This window comes from Schistocerca gregaria, chromosome 5 (assembly GCF_023897955.1).
Source record: "Schistocerca gregaria isolate iqSchGreg1 chromosome 5, iqSchGreg1.2, whole genome shotgun sequence".
Classification (NCBI taxonomy): domain Eukaryota; kingdom Metazoa; phylum Arthropoda; class Insecta; order Orthoptera; family Acrididae; genus Schistocerca; species Schistocerca gregaria.
In genome coordinates, this window is record NC_064924.1 from 351536052 (window position 1) to 351556703 (window position 20652).

Below are 20652 nucleotides of genomic sequence, written 5' to 3' on the forward strand. Positions count from 1 at the left end.
ATACAGCGCTTTATGATTATTGTAACTTGAATAAACCAACCAGCCACAAATATGGTATAAATACTTATTTTAAATTTAACGATCACCCGATTTGGATCGTTTTTTAAATCCATAGTTTGAGGTTCATAACGAAAACTTAGAAAACGATCTCTTTGCGGTCGTTAATTGTTTGATGCTATAAGATAATAGAATAGAAAAAATTAAGTAAACTTATATAGAAAAGATTCGTAATTTGAGGAATCATAAGGGAAATTTCTTGAACTTTCTCGTCATATTATATGGCGAAAACGTATGTGGTGTATGTTCCTGAGCAAAGCATTGGTCGGGTATTACTACAGTACCTTTCGTTGCCCTTGTGAAGCCGGGCCATGTTTTGTCAATGCTGAGGATAGTGTGTGGTGCCCTACAATTACAATGGTTTTTATTAAACCGATAATTACTGAAATTTCCATCTTATACTCACGCAGGGTATATATACCACAACAAAGTTTAAAATGGCAGATTAAAAATGGTCTATGCATGTGTCGCACAAACGTACAACACGTAAGTTTTCGAATTATATGTCAGTCAACTTTAAGATATTTCGGTTCGTAACATTATGAAACTTTTACATGTGTTTAATGCATTTTAAACGAATTTTTGTTTACCTTAGAGCACCAAAAACTTAACAACGCCAAGCGTGGCCTCAGTATGGCTACTTGTGTGAGCCATCTGACAATGGATGCAAAAAATCCGAAACCAGAAATTTTAGTGTGAATAAACTACTTATGTCATATTTGTGTCTAATTTCTGTATTCAATTTATAATCCTTATAATACTATTCTCAGATTGTCTGTTTTCAACAAAATAACGTAAGCCGGAGTTTATTTTGCTGTGAAGCAAAATCAGCTTCTTACTGGTACGTAAAGCTGTCACCAGCTGTAATATAGTACGTCTCAATGGTGCCGTTTCTCTTCAATTTCTTTTTCAGATCCATGACGTACTTGGGAAGGCAAATACTGTGCAGTCGTTAAGTAGTTGTTTACATCCCTTTAGATACCAAAAAAGTGTCAACATGGACTCCCTACAACAGAGATTAGTTCACTGTGCTTCGTACTAATTTCGCACACTTTTGCAATCACTTGACTAGTTATTCAGGTATTTAACTTGAAAAACGGTGGGATACTCTTAAAAATGAACGACTTAGTCATGCATCCAACTACCACGGCGTAGAGATACGCAGGACGCTAATGCGAGATGAAGCCTGTGAAACGCTCTGCTGTTCTTTAGCTCTGCTGCTCCACAAAGCCTTTTGTTGCGTCACCCTGTTCTGTGGCTGTAATAAAATAGTTCCCGTATCACCTGTTTGCTGTTGATGACGGGTACCCGAACTTGCACAACGAGAGAAATGTCTTCTCTCCTTCATTCCCTGAAGTTCGCTCTTTTCGTGTAAATTACGTGATCCTCTGCTCTCATTTCAGGGCGTCTGTGTCGACTTAAAGGCCTTCGGCGTGCAAGAACTTCAGTATAAACACATTTTCCATTGTTCTCGCCGAGACCGTGGCGTTCGCTGGGAGCGCAGCCCCGCTGCCCGCACGAACTTCGCATCCGATTTTTCTTTTGCCGGAGTTAAATGCCAAGGCCGTGACATCACTGTCGTGGCCTCTGGAACAAACATCGTCATATTATTTGGTCTCGCGAGAGTAATCCATCGCTAATGGCAAAAACATTTCGCTCGTCTCATTCCGAGTTCGACCATGGTAATGTGACTTCCGACAAACGGGAACGTGAATGTCGCTTTCTTGTGATACAGGTAAGGGCGCAACGCATACCAGGATGAGTGATGTGTATAAGAAACTATCCAGTCTCTCAATATAGAAGCAATGAAGAAAATAATGCTTAATAAAATCACCAGCAGAATCCTCTAGCGCACTTACAGCCACCTATGAAAGACAGATTTTGAGTGCCTCTGGCAACGTACCGTACTAGGTGATAGGCAGAAAGAAATATCTTTTACGAGAAGTTATCTGAATCCATCAAGATCTTAGTGCAGATCTGAAACGTTTGTCGCGTCATGTTTCCTTCGTAATGTTATGTTCCATTGGCACGGTCAGCGAGGTATAGCATCTCATCCTCAACGTACGAGTGCCAGTTGAAATCAAAAGACGAAAACTTAACAGTGGCGTTCTTGCGGCAACTCATTGCGGTTAACTGTTCAATTTTCAGCGTCTTTTGTGTTCTTAACGAATTGCCTGTTACACGACAACGCTGGCACCAGTCGATTTTCCCCCTCATTCTGCAAATTCTTCCGGCAGCTTTTTTTCCCTGTGATTAGTAAATGCACTCTGAAGAAAACATCAAGTGATTGTTTATTTCTGTTTCAATATTTCAAATTTTGATTAATAAAAACTCCAGGCAACTAAAATGTGCGCAAGTTCCGTCTTCATACAAGGAAAAAAGCTCATTACGAAAATAAAAATGTGTGTTTCACTTATGCAGTGTTTATTAGTGGATCATAAAAATACTTACGGAAAATAGCGTAAAGGAAATTCACACCGTTTCCTTCTGAAATAACCCGCAGCAATAGTTGGTTTCTGTTGTCGCTAGCAACAACAAGGAAGCCAATTACGGATCTTACGTAACAGAACAGGCCAGGTATATTTCCAGTGAAGTATGTAAGCAGCAGTCATTAACACTTACTCGGTAAACAAACTTACGGACGCCGTTCCCAACCCGCTCGCGACCCAGCCGTCACGTCGGTACGGGAACCTTCGGCTCAATCCCCGTGTACCACACACGTAGCACGCGCAGTTTGCACCGCGGTACGTGACTGACTCTGTGCGTTCCGACGACACGTTTCCGTGAAATCAGCGAAATGGCGCGTGGATAGAAATACTGAGCTGGCCTGCACAGGAATGCGCACGAATCAGTGGAGCTGTTCCCGTTTCTGTTTCCGATCGTGGCGTGTAATAGGATATTGAGATGCTTCCGTTAACTCTAGCACAATGCGCGAAACAACGTTTAAATCGCTATTGTATCAGTACGTGTCACTGAAACTTTCGCGGTTTTCTACTCATGGCGATCATTATTAAAACATCAAGCGAGGTGTCTTCGAGTAAATTATTAAAATCATAATAACATGGCCGTTGTTCGACACTCTTTCTCTCCACAAAAAAGTTGCATTTTCGTTATTTCTGTACGTTGCTCGAGAAGAACAACTTGGATTTTTCTTCCACTACGCATCAAAATAAAACCATATAATACAGATCTTCTAGCACCATTCAGAAACCAGTTTTTTAGTTTCTATTTTATTGTCCAATATTAATATCTGTCGATGTTATCGAGATTTTGCTTTTTAATTATCGGTGTTTGCCTTTACTATTATAGTGCACCTGAATATGGATCGTTGCGCGTTGTGTAAAGCTCTTTCTTTTATGGTAACACTGATTAGGTATTGAGTGGGCGGACGTAAAAGTCGAACACTGCAGCAGTCCACACTGCATTCCGTTACAGATATTTTTGCACTGGTGCTACAGTAAGCGAGAAACCGATATCCAGACAGTGTAGCTCGAGAGACGAACTCAGGACGAGTCGATACTGAATGTCTTGATACAGCCTCACCGAGACATTAATGGTGAGATTTCGTATGTTCAGCTAAGCTGTTGACTCCATATTTATGCGCAATATCTCGATGACTGACCTGTTGCCTTCTTCAGGTCCAGTGTGCGTGCACTGGCTACCTGAACTGCAACGAAACAACCAACCAACCAAGCAAGCTCGCAGACCTGGACAAGATGACTGGGCCCAATCGTCGAAGTACTGCGCACGGAAGTGGAACTAACAACTCGTCTGAACAACAGAATGCATACCATTAATCAATCGCGCCACGAAAACCTGAGAGAACAAACACTTCCCGAAACATCGTTCACTCCAAGTCCGTAACTCCGTGAAATACGTGGCGTAACAAAGAACTAGCATCACGTGTACTGCTTACGGTATAAGGTCCAAGAAGCTTGGTATGTGCAGTAAATTATAGTACGGAAACTTAGTTTGATTGCATGCCTCTGTGAGAACGTAAGAAGCTGTAAAAAGTTTCGACGCCTCTTTGAACTCGCCAATTTATGAGCGCCGAATGTTGAGTGCAATACTGTTATCAAACGAATAATAACGTTCATGTTCCACATGGCTGTCTGGCGTACTGTTGCCGGTGCAGAACATCGTGCACGAACTGATGTCTCGACTATGTCCCATAAATACTCTATGTAAATCTCGTAGAGCGATCTAGGTGCCCAAATCATTCGCTCGTTTGTCCAGAATATTCTTCAAACCATTTGCGCACAATTATGGCCCAGTGACATGACATCGATGTTTGGGAACATGAAATCCATTAATGGCTGCTGGTGGTCTCCATTTAGCCGAACATAACCATTTAGAGCCAATGATCGGTTCAGTTGGCCCAAAGGACCCAGTAAACACAGTCCATACCATTAAGGAGCCACAACCAGCTTGCACAGTGCCTTTTAGACAACTTCGATCCAGGGCTTCATGGGGTCTGGGCCACACTTGAAACCTTCCCCCAGCTCTTAACATCTGAAATTGGGACTCATATCTCCAGGTAACTGTTTTCCAGTCGTTTAGGGTCCAAGAGATATGGTCACGAGTCCAGGAGAGGCGTCGCAGGCGGTGTCGTGCTGTTAGCGTCGATCATCTGCTGCCATAGCCCATTAACGCCAAATTTCGCCACACTGTCCTAACGGACACTTTCGTTGTACGTCCCACCTTGATTTCTGAGGTTATTTCACGCATTGTTGCTTGTCTATTAGCACTTGTAACGCTACGCAAACGCGCTGCTCTCGGTCGTTAAGTGGAGGCCTGAACTTTGATATTCTGGGCACACGATTGACACCGTGGACCTCGGAAAACTGAATCACCTAACGATTTCCGAAATGGAATGTCCCATGCGTCTATGTCCAACTACCATTCCGCGTTCGAAGTCTGTTAATTCGCGTCGTACGGCCATAAACACCTCGAAAACCTTCTCACGTGAATCACTTGAGCACAAATGACTGCTCCGTCGATGTACTGCTATTTTATACCTTGTGCACGCTATGCTACCGTCATCTGTGTAAGTGCATATCGCTATCCCAGGACTTCAGTCACGCCAGTGTGTTTGGATAGCAGTGAAGCATAATGTTGGACTTCGGTAGTCCTACAGGAAGGGAAACAGACAATGATAAATGATTTTACTGCCACAGAATTTCCATCTTTTCTCTGAGCTACTAAAATGTAAAATAGGAATGACAGTTAACTATTGTTTTAAAGTGGATGAACTTCAACGTATCTATGATACATTATATTACAATTCAAGGCCAAGTCAATAAAAATGTAAATGTGTGTGACTAGGGCCTCCCGTCTGGGAGACCGTTCGTCGGGTGCAAGTCTTTCGATTTGACGCAACTTCGGCGACTTGCGCGTCGATGGGGATGAAATGATGATGATGATTAGGACAACACAACACCCAGTCCCTGAACGGAGCAAATCTCCGACCCAGTCGGGAATCGAACCCGGGCTCTTAGGATTGACATTCTGTCACGCTTACCACTTTTTTTTCGTTATTGATCGTTGTTCTTGGTCGTTGCGGACATCGCAAGACATCATGTTCGGTGGTTGATCGTTCCACTCAGTTTTTTATCACAGAGGCCAACCGGCTCTCTGACAAAACACGCTGAGCTACCGTGCCGGCTACCACTCAGCTACCGGGGGCGGGCTGGCCAAGTCAGTAGTCCTAACAGATTTCTCAGTTGTCAACTTTTTCTGTTAGATTTTTCTACTCACTGTCACTTAAAAAAGTTTTACGTGACCTACGAAATGATAGTGGTTTATTTGGTAATTCAGAGTGTTAACGACCTTACAGGTTAACAGTTGTAACAGATACGTTCACACTTTAGTGTAGTTCATCCGTTCTGTTTAATGGTAGCAAAGAGTTATCAACAAGTCAAGCAATTTTCTTGAAAAGTATTGAAAATAAGGTTATAATGAGCTGCAATTCCTAAAAAAAAACGCTCGTGTTATTTAAATTGCAATTTACTAATATCACTAATTCTATAATTGTAGAAGTGATGAAAATGTCACTGTTAAAATATCAGTCGCAGAAGGACTGAATGGCATGCAGGTCCTCTAGAAACTACAGGTTCATGTGTGGAAACAGTGATTCATCGTCTGTGAATATGCTGGAATGGCGAAATCCCTTAATTGCAGCAGTGACTTCCCGAGGTAGCTTCCGCACGGGAAACTGTTTCGTAACGACTTTTTCATATGAACATCAACACTTACGCAAACAAGTGAGACCCCCCTCCAAACAAACAAACACAAACACAAACACACACACACACACACACACACACACACACAGGTGCACGCGCGCGTTCCATTGTGTAAAAATTACAGTATCACAGGCGAAAAAAATTTTAAACGCAGCAACATTTGGTATATAAGCACCGACGTGTAAGCGAGGTATTAGTATGACACTGTGCGTGAGGAAATCTGAACTATGGCGATATTATTACCGAATGTGTCCAAACAGGACCAAAATGATGTTATTCTTTTTTTTTTTTGGTTGCCGAAGAAACGCCTGTACGTACATACACATACACACACACACACACACACACACACACAAGAGAGTGAAGTACGTGTATGGGGCAGCACGTCTGTCTAAACCACCGTTGTGGAATGGTGCTCAAAGGTCCGTGCTGGTCGATCTGGGAGGCCAGTCTCATCCGTTACAGATGACAAGTGAGAGACACTAACACCCGCCGGTTTTACTGATTTCTCATCATGCGATTGTCGCAGGTTCGGTTCCTTACAGAAGGCCTTGAAGGGTCGATTTTTTTCCGTCGGACGAAGGTGTGCAGCACGAGTTTCTTCACACATACAGGATACTGCGTTTTACCAAACGGAAATCTTCAACCTGATGCGTCGGTGGAATGATTGCCTCAAAGCTCTCTGTGATTTTTCCTGATTGGCATACCGATTCTGGACTTTACGGCCTCGAAATGGAAACTTTTTTATCGCCCCTTATGTATCACGGGGATTTATATGCTATGCTGTCGACACCACCGTTTGTCAGACTTCGGCACAAAGAGATGAGAGCACGCCGGGAAACTATTTCGCAGGAAGTTCAGAATTTTGCATTTTACTTCCCTTTGCAATCTTGTAACAGTTGCCTCATGTGTCACTGTGTACTGTGTGATGAAAATGATGAAAACTGGAAGAAACACACAGCTTGCTTCATATTCCCTTTGATAACGATGTTAGTTATGTACACATATTTCTAAAATAAAAGTACCATGAAGTTTCAAAAAAAAAGTTCTAATGTGTGTGAATCATCCTAAGAAGAAACATACACACCCATGCCCGAGGGAGGACTCGAACCTCCGCCGGGACCAGCCGCACAGTCCATGACTGCAGCGCCTAAGACCGCTCGGCTAATCCCGCGCGGCACTATGAAATTTCATGCTTTCATTTTCTATTTAATGAACACAAGACGTATACTGAAATGCATAGTTATGTTCATGTGTGCTTTGTTTACAGATGATTGTGAAAGATGTAACACTGTTCCAGTTAGTGTGGCTTCCAAAAGTCCACCTAACTAAGCTACTTCCTGCCCCGACCGCGCCTAATGCACCAAATTCATTTCTTACCTCGTGTTCAATACGTCCTTGTCTTCACAATTATAGTTGACAGATTACGGACATAGGCGACAGCAAGATTCTCATTCTGGAAACATCCCCCAGGCTGTGGCTAAGCCATGTGTCCGCAGGAGAGCTTCTGTAAAGTTTGGAAGGTAGGAGACGAGATACAGGCAGAAGTAAAGCTGTGAGTACCGGGCGTGAGTCGTGCTTCGGTAGCTCAGATGGTAGAGCACTTGCCCGCGAAAGGCAAAGGTCCCGAGTTCGAGTCTCGGTCGGGCACACAGTTTTAATCTGCCAGGAAGTTTCAGCAAGATTCTTCTTAAATAGGAGTCTACCACAGACTCAACAGGTATAGTTTCAAAAGACCAACAGATATCAACCAAGAGTCTCACAGAATGATCAAGGTAAAAAGGCACTGAAATAGATCGCAGAAGTGCCTGGATACAAGAAGATTATTACTGGACCGGTGGACAAATCTCTGTCAATCAGGAAGCAGCCACAAACGTAAATAATCGGAGGATAGCGTAATTGAGGGCGCGCAAGAAACGTATTAACTAATGACTGCACATGCCATGAGAACGTGATAGATTACCTTAGTGGCGGCATGGAGGCGTGGGTGGCCGGAATGCGATCGGAATTACGAGTTGCCATAATTATTCCGAATGATCCAACTGTCGCTAGTCGTGGCGTTTATGTCACATCACTGCCCACGTTTATTACATTTTTCTTACTATGTTTTAATGCACAGTAAAACAAGATTTTGTTACTGGGAAGCTAAAGAGTAGGTTGGATCACAAGGCAGACTCGTCGAACAACGAGCCAGATGGCCACATAGCGCGACAACGGCAGGGCGAACGTGTGTCGTATCGTAATGGAGCAGAGAGACAGTGCGGATTCACCTACAACGCTGGGCGCCAACGATGTCAACATCTCAGCTCCATCCTTGCTGATGACGTTACTTGCACTGAGAACTTGTTAATAATGATTTCAACATCATTCAATTAATTAGAAAGTGCCAACTAAACATTTTAGTTACTGTCATGCTTACTGATGGAAAGGATGAATAGCAAATGAATCTCCATGTAGACAAGTGTTCTGCAAATACATAGAAAGAAAGAGCCTTTATGATTTAGCTACAATATAGCAGGTCAGCAACTACAAGTAGTTAATTCCATAAATTATCTGGGAGTAGGCATTAGGAGTGCTTTAAAATGGAATGACAAAATAAAATTAATCGTCTGTAAAGTAGATGCTAGACTGTGATTCATTGGAAGAATCCTAAGGAAATGCAATACGAAAACAAAGGAAGTAGGTTACAGTACGCTTGTTTGCCCACTGCTTGAATACTGCTCAGCAGTGTGGGATCCGTTCTAGATAGGGTAGAGAGAGAGAGAGAGAGAGAGAGAGAGAGAGAGAGAGAGAGAGAGAGAGAGAGAGAGAGAGAGAGAGAGAGAAGATCCAACGGAGAGCAGCGCGCTTCGTTATAGGATCATTTAGCAATCGCGAAAGCGTTACGGAAATGACAGATAAACTCCAGTGGAAGACTCTGCAGGAGAGACGCTCAGTAGCTCGGTACGGGCTTTTGCTAAAGTTTCCAGAACATACCTTCACCGAGGAGTCAAGCAGTATATTGCTCCCTCCTACGTATATCTCACGAAGAGACCATGAGGATAAAATCAGAGAGATTAGAGCCCACACAGAAGCATACCGACAATCCTCCTTTCCACGAACAATACGACACTGGAATAGAAGAGAGAACCGATAGAGGCACTCGACGTACCCTCCGCTACACACCGTCAGGTGGCTTTCGGAGTATGGGTGTAGATGAACCCCAAGTGCGCCCTGAGAGCCAAACTGCTAAGGTAGCCCAATACTAGTCTACAATCGGTTCCCGTGAAGTTAACGCCTGAATCGGTTCTCGTGAAGTTAACGCATGAATCCGTGTATAAAACCTGATGTCATGTAAAGACGGAGCGGCTTGTTGAAAAACTGCCTCAGATGACGTACATGTGCAACGCCGTGGTAATCCAAGGCAGTCTACAATCTATTTTCGAGGTGTGAACTAGTGTGTGAAGTGTAATTCCGCGAAAAGACGGAATTAACTGTAAGATCCTGTGAAGCATTTTTATGACTTCCGCGGGGCTCGGGAACTAATGACCAGTCTGGCTCTAGAAACAGTTTCACTGATTTTGCGATTGGTGCAATAAAACAAAATTAGTTGGCATCCTATCATTTTACGATTATTATTATGCTTATCATTTAAAGCTATCTAGCCTGCTTTGATCTTTGGCGGCAGTACCACTCTATCAAAGGAGAGGAAAAGAGTGCGGGAAGGCACTAAGGAGGAATCTACCTTTTTCATCACACGATGGACGTCAGTGACACCCTGTCAGAGAGATAAGATTGAATGTGTGCCTCGGTTAGACAGTCGAGCAGCCTGGTGTAAATTGCACCACGGTAAGGATTGAAAGTTATATGGGCCTTGACACGAACAGGGTAGCCGTGGAGAAGCGAGGCAGCAAGCAGTCGCTGTGCTTGAGAATCAGAAGCAGTCTCGAAAAGCAAAGTGCCGTTCCGTAAACGAGAGCAGGATTTGAGTGTCAGTCATTGCATCAATACCTTTCTGAATAATAAACGGATTTACCGTGGCGAAGGACTGACCGTCTTCAGTGCGTGAGGCCACGGGAAACCGTGGTGCAGCGGGAAGTGTCTCCGAATTATTAGACTCATTACGTCTACGTTTCGTAGCCGTTGATTGGAAAGATAATTATTTCGAGGAAATCCCCCATGACTGCCAGCGTCTCCGAAGGCGCTCTCCTTCCAACTGGGGCTCCCTTCACAAGAGGGCGCATCCGCCTTAGGTGATCGTTCACACCTCAGGTCACATCTGCTGAACATCTGGCAGAGGGACCAATCGTCAAATTGAGAAGGTTGCAACTCGGGCAGTCACCCCTCCCTGGGCCTGGCCTGTACCAGGGGGTACGTGCGAACCTTACCTGTCGACCCGGGGCTGGGAATTACGCGTTATCCAGTCACCTGTTGAGCTACGGACATGTGGGCCGGCCTTCAGGAGCGCACAGGGAGGAAGGAGAAAAAGAGGAACCTCAAACGCCGAAGCGGAGGAACGAGAGGAGAAGGGAAACGAAGAAAGGAGAAGGGAGCGAAAAACAAAGGTGAGACTGTTCTTACGTCAAGACAGACAATGCAGAACATTCCCAATAACATCCTAGACATGTTCCCCAAGGGGGAGAGGGGGGGGGGGGGTAGCAAGAGGATAGACAAGCAGCACGGAAAAGAAAGGTTGTGGCCCCGTGGTCGCCAAGCACGAACCCGCCAAAGAGTGGCGTGGCCCTTTCGGGGGGAGGGGGGGGGGGGGGGGAGGGGTGTTGATTGTACTGAAAATTACCTGTAAATCAGTTGTTTCTTTACATTCTTTATCAGTCAGTAATAGAGAAGGAATATTGGATGTGGCTACTTTACAGTCTACGATGGAATCGTAGACGGGAAGTACGACTTCGTAATGAGCGAGGATGAGGTTTTTGAATGGAATTATATCGACCTTCACCTCAAGTCATTTAGGAAAGCCACCGAAAATCTAAATCTGGAGACCTGACAGGGATCTGCACACCACCGATTGCGAAAGAGACAGCAGAACGTTTAACTACTGCGACACTTCCCAGTGTAATAGGAGTTGCCTGAAAACCTTATCACCTTATATAACTTTCGAGCTGTTTCCGCTTATCCGGTCAGTAACATTACGCAACCAATCCATGTTTACAATCTTGACGCGCAATCTTTTCTGCCATTTTTTTCCCCTTCTTTAACAGTTCTGCTATCAGACAAGACTGATCCTACGTCTGCCCACCAGCGCTGACGTCATTTCGTGCTGTAGACGACGGGTGGGGAATGAGAAGTGTGTGTCCAGCGGGACGTTTCCCTGCGCTGTCCCTAGGGCCTGGGGCCTGCCGCGCTCCCTAGCAACCTGCTGTCAGCGGCTGAGTAATGTGTTATTACGGCGCGGACAGCTCAGGCGTGAGACCGCGCCGACGTCATAGCGGCGTGACGGTCGCCCGAGTCGCGGTGCTGGACTTTCTCAGGGGCGCCACGCTGCTGTTGCATCACATTTGACAGGAGGCGCGGCGCACGCTGCAAATCCTAGAGCTTCGTTATGTCCAACGACGCTGAATACGCATTCGGTAGGTCCCAACACGAAATTCGACCAGACTACACATTTGACCAACTCGTGTCAAAATCTGGACAGAATAAAAAAGCTGCGCGTTCGAACCTAAGTCGCGCGAAATCTTATGCAGATTGCACTGGTGCATACTTCCCCAATGCTGCTGTGTAACTCCAGTATCAAGTCGACATGATGTGTGCCGTGACATTTGGCGGTACCAGGGAATCGGCCAACGACACAGTAACAGATATTTCTTTAGTGTCCTGTTTAGTATGTGACAACGACCCCGCCTAGCTGTCGGGATAAAATGAGTAGTACTCCAGAAGATATGTTTATGACTTTTTAACCGGTGTAAGGACGTAAATAGGCTTAAAACTAAATTTCTACCGATATTATACGATATCGTTGGCTACAACATTTCCTCTGAGTGGCTCCACTTTTTATACATGGCTCTCCTATTGTTTTAATAGTATAGTTAAGGTGTTCAAATGTATTTGCGTGCGCCCATTTGCACGTTTCTAGTGGGCGGTCATTTTTCTACCATGCGCCAGTGCCACACGGTATATATGCGTCCCTCGTTATTGAAATCATCTCATACACTATTACATGCACAAAAAGTGTCATACGGTTTTCCAATAGAATTATTGGGGAGCTATTCAGCATAGTGATCGTAAATTTTTATCGGAAATTGGAAAACAAATTTTTATAGCAAATTGGAAAATAAATTTTTTCGCAAGATCGAAATTTCCCCGAGTATTTTTTTTTTCTTTCTCCAGATGCTTCAGAACTATTAAAATTTTTGGAGACAACTCTAGAACTGAAAAATACCTCTAGATATTTCTGAAAAAAAAAGAAGTATACTTCTCTTAAGACGGGCGGTAGCTTCACCGGACTCTTCAATATTATGCACTAAGGTTCGATACCGACATCAGTTCACATACCCATTAAATCAATACCAATCGCCGTTATTTAGGTTTTATTTTTAGGCTACTAGTGTCGACGATGAGGCCTGCTTCAATCGAGCAACCTTCGTATTACAGAATACAGGTTACTAGATTGAAGCAAGCCTGAAGATGACGTAGTGTATCGTTGAAACTGGTAGCCTAAAAATAAAACTAAATAACGGCGATTGGTATTGTTTTATTGGATATTGACCAGCCGTAGTCCCATTGTCCAAACAGAAGATGGAGTTACATTCACTTCACATAGTTTTGATGCCGGGATATGCTACAATCAAAGCTATTCCGTTCCCGATAGGTCGGCTGTCTGAAAGTGCGCAGGAAGCTCGGAGTAAGGATATCCGGTGTTACCAAGCAGATTTTACACGCAAATATTACCGTGAGAAAGCGATGCGAGTCGTATTTCATCAGCTTCTAGCACTTCTGGATCAATTCACCTGGAGAGTCCAGAAAATGACAATTGAAGATAAACAGATGCCACTTGAGGCAAAAGATTTTCGAACCATCTACCAGTGGACAACCTGACATACTTCTGAAAGCAGTAATGACATAAGCTACGAATGTGACTATGATTTCGATTGAAAACTGTAAAACGTGGTACAAAACATTTCAGTGCGGCAATTTCGACTTCCAATGCGTTAACAGCGATCTCACAACACTTTATAGCCCAAGTTTTACCCGAGTCAGCTAAACTTGTAATTTTTCAATCCATCAAAAAATGGTTCAAATGGCAGAACCAATTAAACCTAACTAACCTAAGGACATCACACACATCCATGCCCGAGACAGGATTCGAACCTGCGACCGTAGCGGTCGCTCGGTTCCAGACTGTAGCGCCTAGAACCGCACGGCCACTCCGGCCGGGTTGATACATCAAATTGGATCCAACGTTTTGTAATTTTTGCCATCGATTCCTAACCAACTACCCGAAGAATGTCAAAAGGAGACAGTTTTGTAGGATTTTAAACGCATTTTTCTATTATGTCCAGGTTTTGAAACCAGTTGGTCCACTGTGTGACGGGGTGGTTTTCGTATTCCAATTCCTTATTCTCCAGATAACCGCAGTTGATTAAAAATCATGTACTGAAGGCGAGAACACGCTTCTACGTCTAACAGTTCCTCTGGCTTTTTAATAGGTGCTATTCTGGGAGGTTGAGATACGTTCAGTGCCTTGTTCACGAGCTACTTTATTAAAACTGACAACCGGTTTCGGCTTTGCAGCCATCATTAGATGTGGTAAAAATTACGGCACCAACACAAAGAAGCGTGTATTGGCTGACACACACAGGCGTGTAGTCAGTACACTCCCCTCAGTTTTGTTGCTGTAGTTTTTGGATATGATGGTGGCTGCAAAGGCGAAACCGGCTACAGATTTTAATAAAATGTCATGTGAACGAAGCACCAACTTTTCTAATTTAATCCCACCCAAAGGTCACCGGTCTCCTCTGTAGCCCCATTTCGCGACTAGTTTCCTCACGTCGGAGCCACCAGAAGCAACTCGTGAGTTACCTAATACCTTAGAGCTACCAGACTGCTGGGGCGTTGACTGCTAAGTTACAGCCATCGTTCCAAATAGTCGCAGGCGTTATCTATTAAGTTAAATTTGGGCGATTTAAGGGAACAGTCGAGGTACGGTATGATGTCTGGGTGTTCGTCAAATCAGGAACGTATGCGTTCAGTCCAATGAAGATGGCCGTTGTCGTCTGGAAACTAGGAGTGTCCACAGTATACTCACCGCGAGGATGAAGAGGAACAGGTTGCATTTGGTCACTGAGAATGCTGAAGTAGACACTCTGGTTCACGTTCACGATAACCTCAATGAGTGGGCCGAAGGTATGGTACGAAACATATACTTCAAACATCACACGCTTCAGACATTGAGTAGTCGGTAACTGTTCAGTTTCTACGATACTGTACTTATTGCTCGTGCGCAGGAGAGCTTCTGTAAAGTTTGGAAGGTAGGAGACGAGGTATTGGCAGAAGTAAAGCTGTGAGGACGGAGCGTGAGTCGTGCTTGGGTAGCTCAGTTGATAGACCACTTGCCCGCGAAAGGCAAAGGTCTCGAGTTCGAGTCTCGGTCCGCCACACAGTTTTAATCTGCCAGGAAGTTTCATCTTAATACTTCGTTAGGCGAATGTTTGGCGGTGACAGCAGTAGTAGTTAGCTACCTGAACCTTGTGCCTATATCGGCAGGTATGAGCCACAAATGTTGTAAGGCTCGATATGCGTCACCACAATTACAGTTTAAAGTTATTGTTTGGTGCGCCATTAGAAAGATTACTGATGAGCAGGGAATCGGTACTAGCTTTTTACAAAGTTGAGCTGGTGTGTCGCCCGGTGTCAAAAAGGTTCGGAAATTTAAATTACCTGCAGCCCGTCTTCCTCTTGACACTGGTCGCATCATACATAGTCAACTCACACCCGGCGCCCACTGCTCATCCGCAACAACATGACACGCGTTGTACATGACAGTAATCAATTGGAGTAATGCGTAAAAAGTACTTTGTTACGGGTGCCACATTAACAGTATCAAAAAGGGAATGTCCCATATTCTTACAGGAGATAGCACTGATCAAAAACAAGAAAAAATCCCGTGAACACGCGTTCGGTAACAAATACTTGTCGATATACGATCCGTTTTACTTTTACCGAGAACGGTCAGTACTCAGTGCTGCAGGCTGCCTTCCTGCTGACGTTCACAGCTCACATTCTTATTGTTTGTCTCTGTGTTTAGTCCTCTGACGTGATGCCGTTGTCAGGCGTAGCACTTACAGTTTTCCCCTGCATCAGACATACCACACGTGTCGTTTGGGGCTGTATTGGCATTCTGCAGAGCGTCAAAAGCGTGAACAGTGAGATGGAGTCCTGTTATTCCATTCGGGAACTGACAAATATGGTATTCCGCTATGGTTCAGACAAAAGCGTTAATCGAGAGGCACGTGTCACGAACGTCAAACACCTTCAACCCCGTATTTCAACTCTACAAAAAGGTTCTTGAAGGTTGTTCCAACTATTAGCAGGTTCGTGATCACTCACGACGAGGTTTCGCCGTAGCCGTCTCACAGTTCACAGGCCGGTTACGGAGGAGCGAGTCTTGCCTCCCCGCTCTCTTTATCTTAATAGTTGAGAACTGTGGCGGTGGGGATACTTTAAAGCATTCGTGTGTTCCACAATCGTCGACAACGTACACACGCTACAGCAGAGAGTGTAACAAGCATGTCACCAAATCCAAAAGCATCCTGGTGTGTTCACACTAGTTCGAAATTCTTTGAGGAGGAGGCTGCCTGAAGGATGTGCAATAAAGATTGGTGGTAATAATAAGCAGTTCCTGTAGTGTCAAGGAACAGACGATTATCGCAGGAGTATTTTTTCCAGACATACGATTCCAGATTTTTCTTCGAGTTTACACAGATAACAATATGCGGCACTCTAGTGAACACCCTGTATGTGATTCAAAATTTTGTTGTTACTTTTATAAGCTAACAGAAGCTTCTTTCATTGATATCATAAGTTTTAACGGAAGCGTGTTTTCCGCAACGTCTTCTACACAACGTTCTAGATGAAGTACATAGTCTGATTTTTATATAACTTAGACACAATTTAATAATTAATTCAGAACAATATCCAGTACTGCAATTATAGTCATTAGCGATACATAAACTTTTACGCAGCCAGACCAGAAAACAAGAGTATGCCTGAAAGTAGTTTAGTGATACTCAGTACCTGTAGTTTTTTTTGTATATTTCATGTAACAGTAGCTGGATAATTAAGTCCGCCCTGTAAAGCAAATCTGTACTTAACGCGAATGCTGGTTAAAACATTAACTGACAGGCCAGTTAGGGGGGACTCCGATCCATGGTGCAACTTGGCATTTGTATATTAACAAGTCATTGCCATAGGTTTAAAACAAAGAGATATAAAAAAATTATGCGTAACGGAGAACAGAAGCCTGAACTTCCACGTACGTAGTCTGCTCCTCGTCCACTGAACCACCGAGCAACACGGTCACATCAAAGTAAATTATTGCTTGCGTTCTCTCTGACGTGTTTTGTCGCTGCTGTGATTTCCATCTGCAAATGTGTTATTTCGTTCCATGTGGTGCTATTTTCCCAGATTTGTAATTTCGACAAATTTACTCCCAACGAAACACCTAGCCCACATTTGTCAAAAGCGGTCCGGAACAGATTGTGTATACATGAAAACAATTTAACGTCAGATAGTATGCAACGGGTAAAAGTGCCAAATATTTCGGTGAATATAAAGACTACTGTACTTGGTAGAAGGTAGACCTAACACCCACAGTATTACAATAACAAATTATATTTAACTTACAAATATTATATTAGAAACCTTGACATTCATTAATTAAATATTTGCGGAACGATTCTGTACGTTTGTTATCTTCCGGCGAAAAAAAAAAAAAAAAAAAAAAAAAAACAAGATAATTTCTTTCTCGATCAAATTTATTTAATATCATTTGTAAACATTAAACATGTATTCAGTAAAAGCTGTTGTTAGTAGCTGCTGTCCAACGACAGACATAGTAACAGGCAGTGATGAAATAGTGGAACACGGAAATACGAATTCAGCACTTCTAAATATAAATAAATAAAAAGATTTATTCTCCTCTAATACGCAGCAAAAAACTCTTTAATGCTACATAAACCCATAAAAGTGACAATTTTTTCCATCAAATTTCATTTCTTGGTTTTCATAAGTCGGGAATCTGTGATCTTTTTTTCGTATTAGCTATGACATGACCTGGCAGGACATGACATTTCATGCGGACACCTGTCTGAAGAACTCTAGACCAGACAGACACCGGTAAACCAGGGTTTTAAATTGTCGGGAAACTCTAGGCAACGAACTCTGCCAGAAGCTTTCGGACCGGTCTCTGACACTAGATGTCGCTTCACGCCAGATGATCTTCGTTCACCAATGCGACAAAAGGTTTTTTGCATCTGAAGAACAATGGCGCTTTAGTGTTTAGTCTTTTGAAAGATATATATGGAGAGAGAGAAAAAAAATCGCTGTCTAAGTAATCAGCTCACTTGTGTGTTATGAAACCACTACATAATTCACGCATTTTGCATCACAAAACGACGAGCGCTAAGCTGTGACGACGTGTGCGCGCAGAAGATTCGTGGTAGGTACGAGCTCTTCCCGTAGTGTTACTAACGACCGCCTTCGGTCCACAGATTAATGCCGAACACGGTAGCTGCTGTTAGAAGCTGCGCGGCGACTAGGGGAGTGCCTGGAGACGTGACGAGACGTACCTTGACATACCACTGCGTCTTGGGGCGGTGCTTGCGCGCCGGAGGGCCCGCGCACGCGCAGTGCAGCAGCATGCGGCGGCGCGGCGGCCGGCGTCGGCATGCACACTCGCGGGCGGCCGTCTACCGACTGAGCCGGCGCCGGCGGCTGGCGCGCCGCGGTCGCCGCCGCTCTTATCGGCAGATGCGCTCGATATATCGAGCCGCGGCGCGCAGCGTCCCTCTGACGTCACTCACGGGAGCGCTCCTTGGGGTAGGCAACCGGCGAAGCGGCGCGCTGTAACGCGAGTGCTTTCCGTAGTAAGGGGGCGGGGCCGCAGCGCTCAGCGCGGCCACCCGCAGCCGCCTGCGGACGCGGCCAGCGAGCGCGACCGAAAGCTGGCGACCGCCACACCTGCACTCTGCCGTCCGGTCGTTATAAATTTGTTGTGAATGCCGAAACTGAATGCTACTATTATTCCAACCTGAAACATCCACGGTAACAGAACACTATTTTTCCCGCTATGCTTGCTTAGTGGTGGACCCTAGACGACTGAAAAATCGTGGCCTGGTCAGATGGGTCCCGATTTCAGTTGATTCAAAAATGGTTCAAATGGCTCTGAGCACTATGGGACTTAACTTGTGAGGTCATCAGTCCCCTAGAACTTGGAACTACTTAAACCTAACTAACTAAGGACATCACATAACAACCAGTCATCATGAGGCAGAAAAAATCCCTTACCCCGCCGGGAATCGGAGCGAGAACGCTACCGCACGACCTTTCAGTTGGTAAGCGCTGATGGTAGGGGTGGAGAGTGCGCAGGCTCCACGAAGCCATGGACTCAAGTTGTCTAAAACGGACTGTGCAAGCTGGTGGTGGCTCCATAATGGTGTGGACTGGGTTCTCTGGTCCAATTTAACCGACCGTTTACTGGAAAAGGTTATGTTCGGCTACTTTGAGACTATTTGCAGGTATTCATGGACTTCATGTTTCCAACCAACGACAATTTTTTTTATGGATGAGAATACTCCATGTCACTGTCACAATTGTTTGCGATTGGTTTGAAGAACATTCTGGACAAATCAGTGAATGATTTGACCACCCAGATACCACTGAACATGTAAGTATACTGTTTAGGTTTTTATATTGGTAACGCCACGTAGCGCTTTGTATGAAAAGCACTGGCTGTGCTGTGTGCAGTCTGTGGATGGTTTGCTTTGCTGAAATATTCGCTATTGTAGTGTTGGGCAGTTGTATGTGAGCGTTGGAGGTGAGCCGCCAGCAGTGGTGGATGTGGGGAGAGAGATGGCGGAGTTTTGAGAGCGGATGATCTGGACGTGTGTCCATCAGGGAGAGTAAATTTGTAATACTGGATATCATGAACTGATTATATATATGTATATATATAGACTTTTGAACACTATTAAAGTAAATACATTGTTTGTTCTTTATCAAAATCTTTCATTTGCTAACTATGCCTATCAGTAGTTAGTCCCTTCAGTAGTTAGAATCTTTTATTTAGTTGGCAGTACTGGCGCTCGCTGTATTGCAGTAATTCGAGTAACGAAGATTTTTGTGAGGTAAGTGATTCGCGAAAGGTATAGGTTATTGTTAGTCAGGGCCATTCTTTTGTAGGGATTTTTCAAAGTCAGATTGCGTTGCGCTAAAAATATTGTGTGTCAGTTTAAGCGCAGTCATTTATAATTTTTCTACCGGGACGTTTGATAAACGTTTATGGGACATAATCGAGAGGTCATTTCGTTCAAATCATCCTGTACTGACAGCACTTTCATAATTATGGACGGCTACAGAGGCAGCATGGTTCAATATTTATGCTGGGACTTCCAGTTATTTGTTGAGTCCATGCCACGTAGCGTCCTGCACTACGCAGGGCAAAAGGAGGTCCAACACGACATTAGAACGAGTTATGTCACCTCAGTGTATATAAATTTTAAGTATCGCGTATAGCGCCTTTTCTGGCACACCAGCTCTTCGGACGACTATCGATTACCCGGCTGTACTACGATCTTTCCCCCGTTGTGATCTGGCGGCGGGTATTTGCGATCGGGGAGTTGGTCGTGGGACTCGCTGCTAGGCGCTAGGACGCACACTTGAGGGACGAAGGAACAAAACACGCGGACTCGGTCAGCAACGGCGCGGCCGGTCTACCTTGCAGGTAGGTTTGTGGTGCACCAGCCTGATGTCAACTCCGGGCGCTGCTCGTCGCCTTGCTTTGGTGCCCGTTTTCTCGGACAAGACCATTTCCGTGAGACCACCTCGAACATCGCTCTCCATCGGAGTTGGAAGTGGTTTTGGTGCCTTCGGTTCGTGGAACCATTTGCGTTGTAGTGTTGTTGAAGTAAGACCAACCGGCAAGGTGTGTGATCGCAAGGTGAACAGCAGTCACTACTTCCTTGAAGGAAATCAGCGTCCGCAAAAATGTAATCACTGTAAGCTACTGAAGATATTAGGTCACAGTCTAGTTGTAATTTTCTGTATACGAAGCTTATACTATTGGCAGTAAATTGCAGACCTATGCAAGGAAATTAAAGTGCACAAAACCTAGTTTGTGTTGAAGTTGTGCATTTGA

At 44.4% G+C, this 20652-nt stretch overlaps 1 protein-coding gene across 2 annotated transcripts in view; it reads right to left on the minus strand.

Annotated features, from left to right (window-relative positions):
- Positions 1–20652, minus strand: part of LOC126272618 (ral guanine nucleotide dissociation stimulator-like 1) — a 518089-nt gene that overhangs the window by 349257 nt on the left and 148180 nt on the right. Inside the window, exon 1 of one of the 2 annotated variants that reach the window (XM_049975576.1) lies at positions 18086–18430. The exons of the other annotated variant lie outside the window; for it this stretch is intronic. Within the exon in view, the coding sequence (XP_049831533.1) occupies positions 18086–18157 (72 nt within the window). The 5' untranslated portion in view covers positions 18158–18430. Of the gene's footprint in view, positions 1–18085; positions 18431–20652 lie in introns of those variants that run through there. 2 annotated transcript variants of the gene reach the window in all.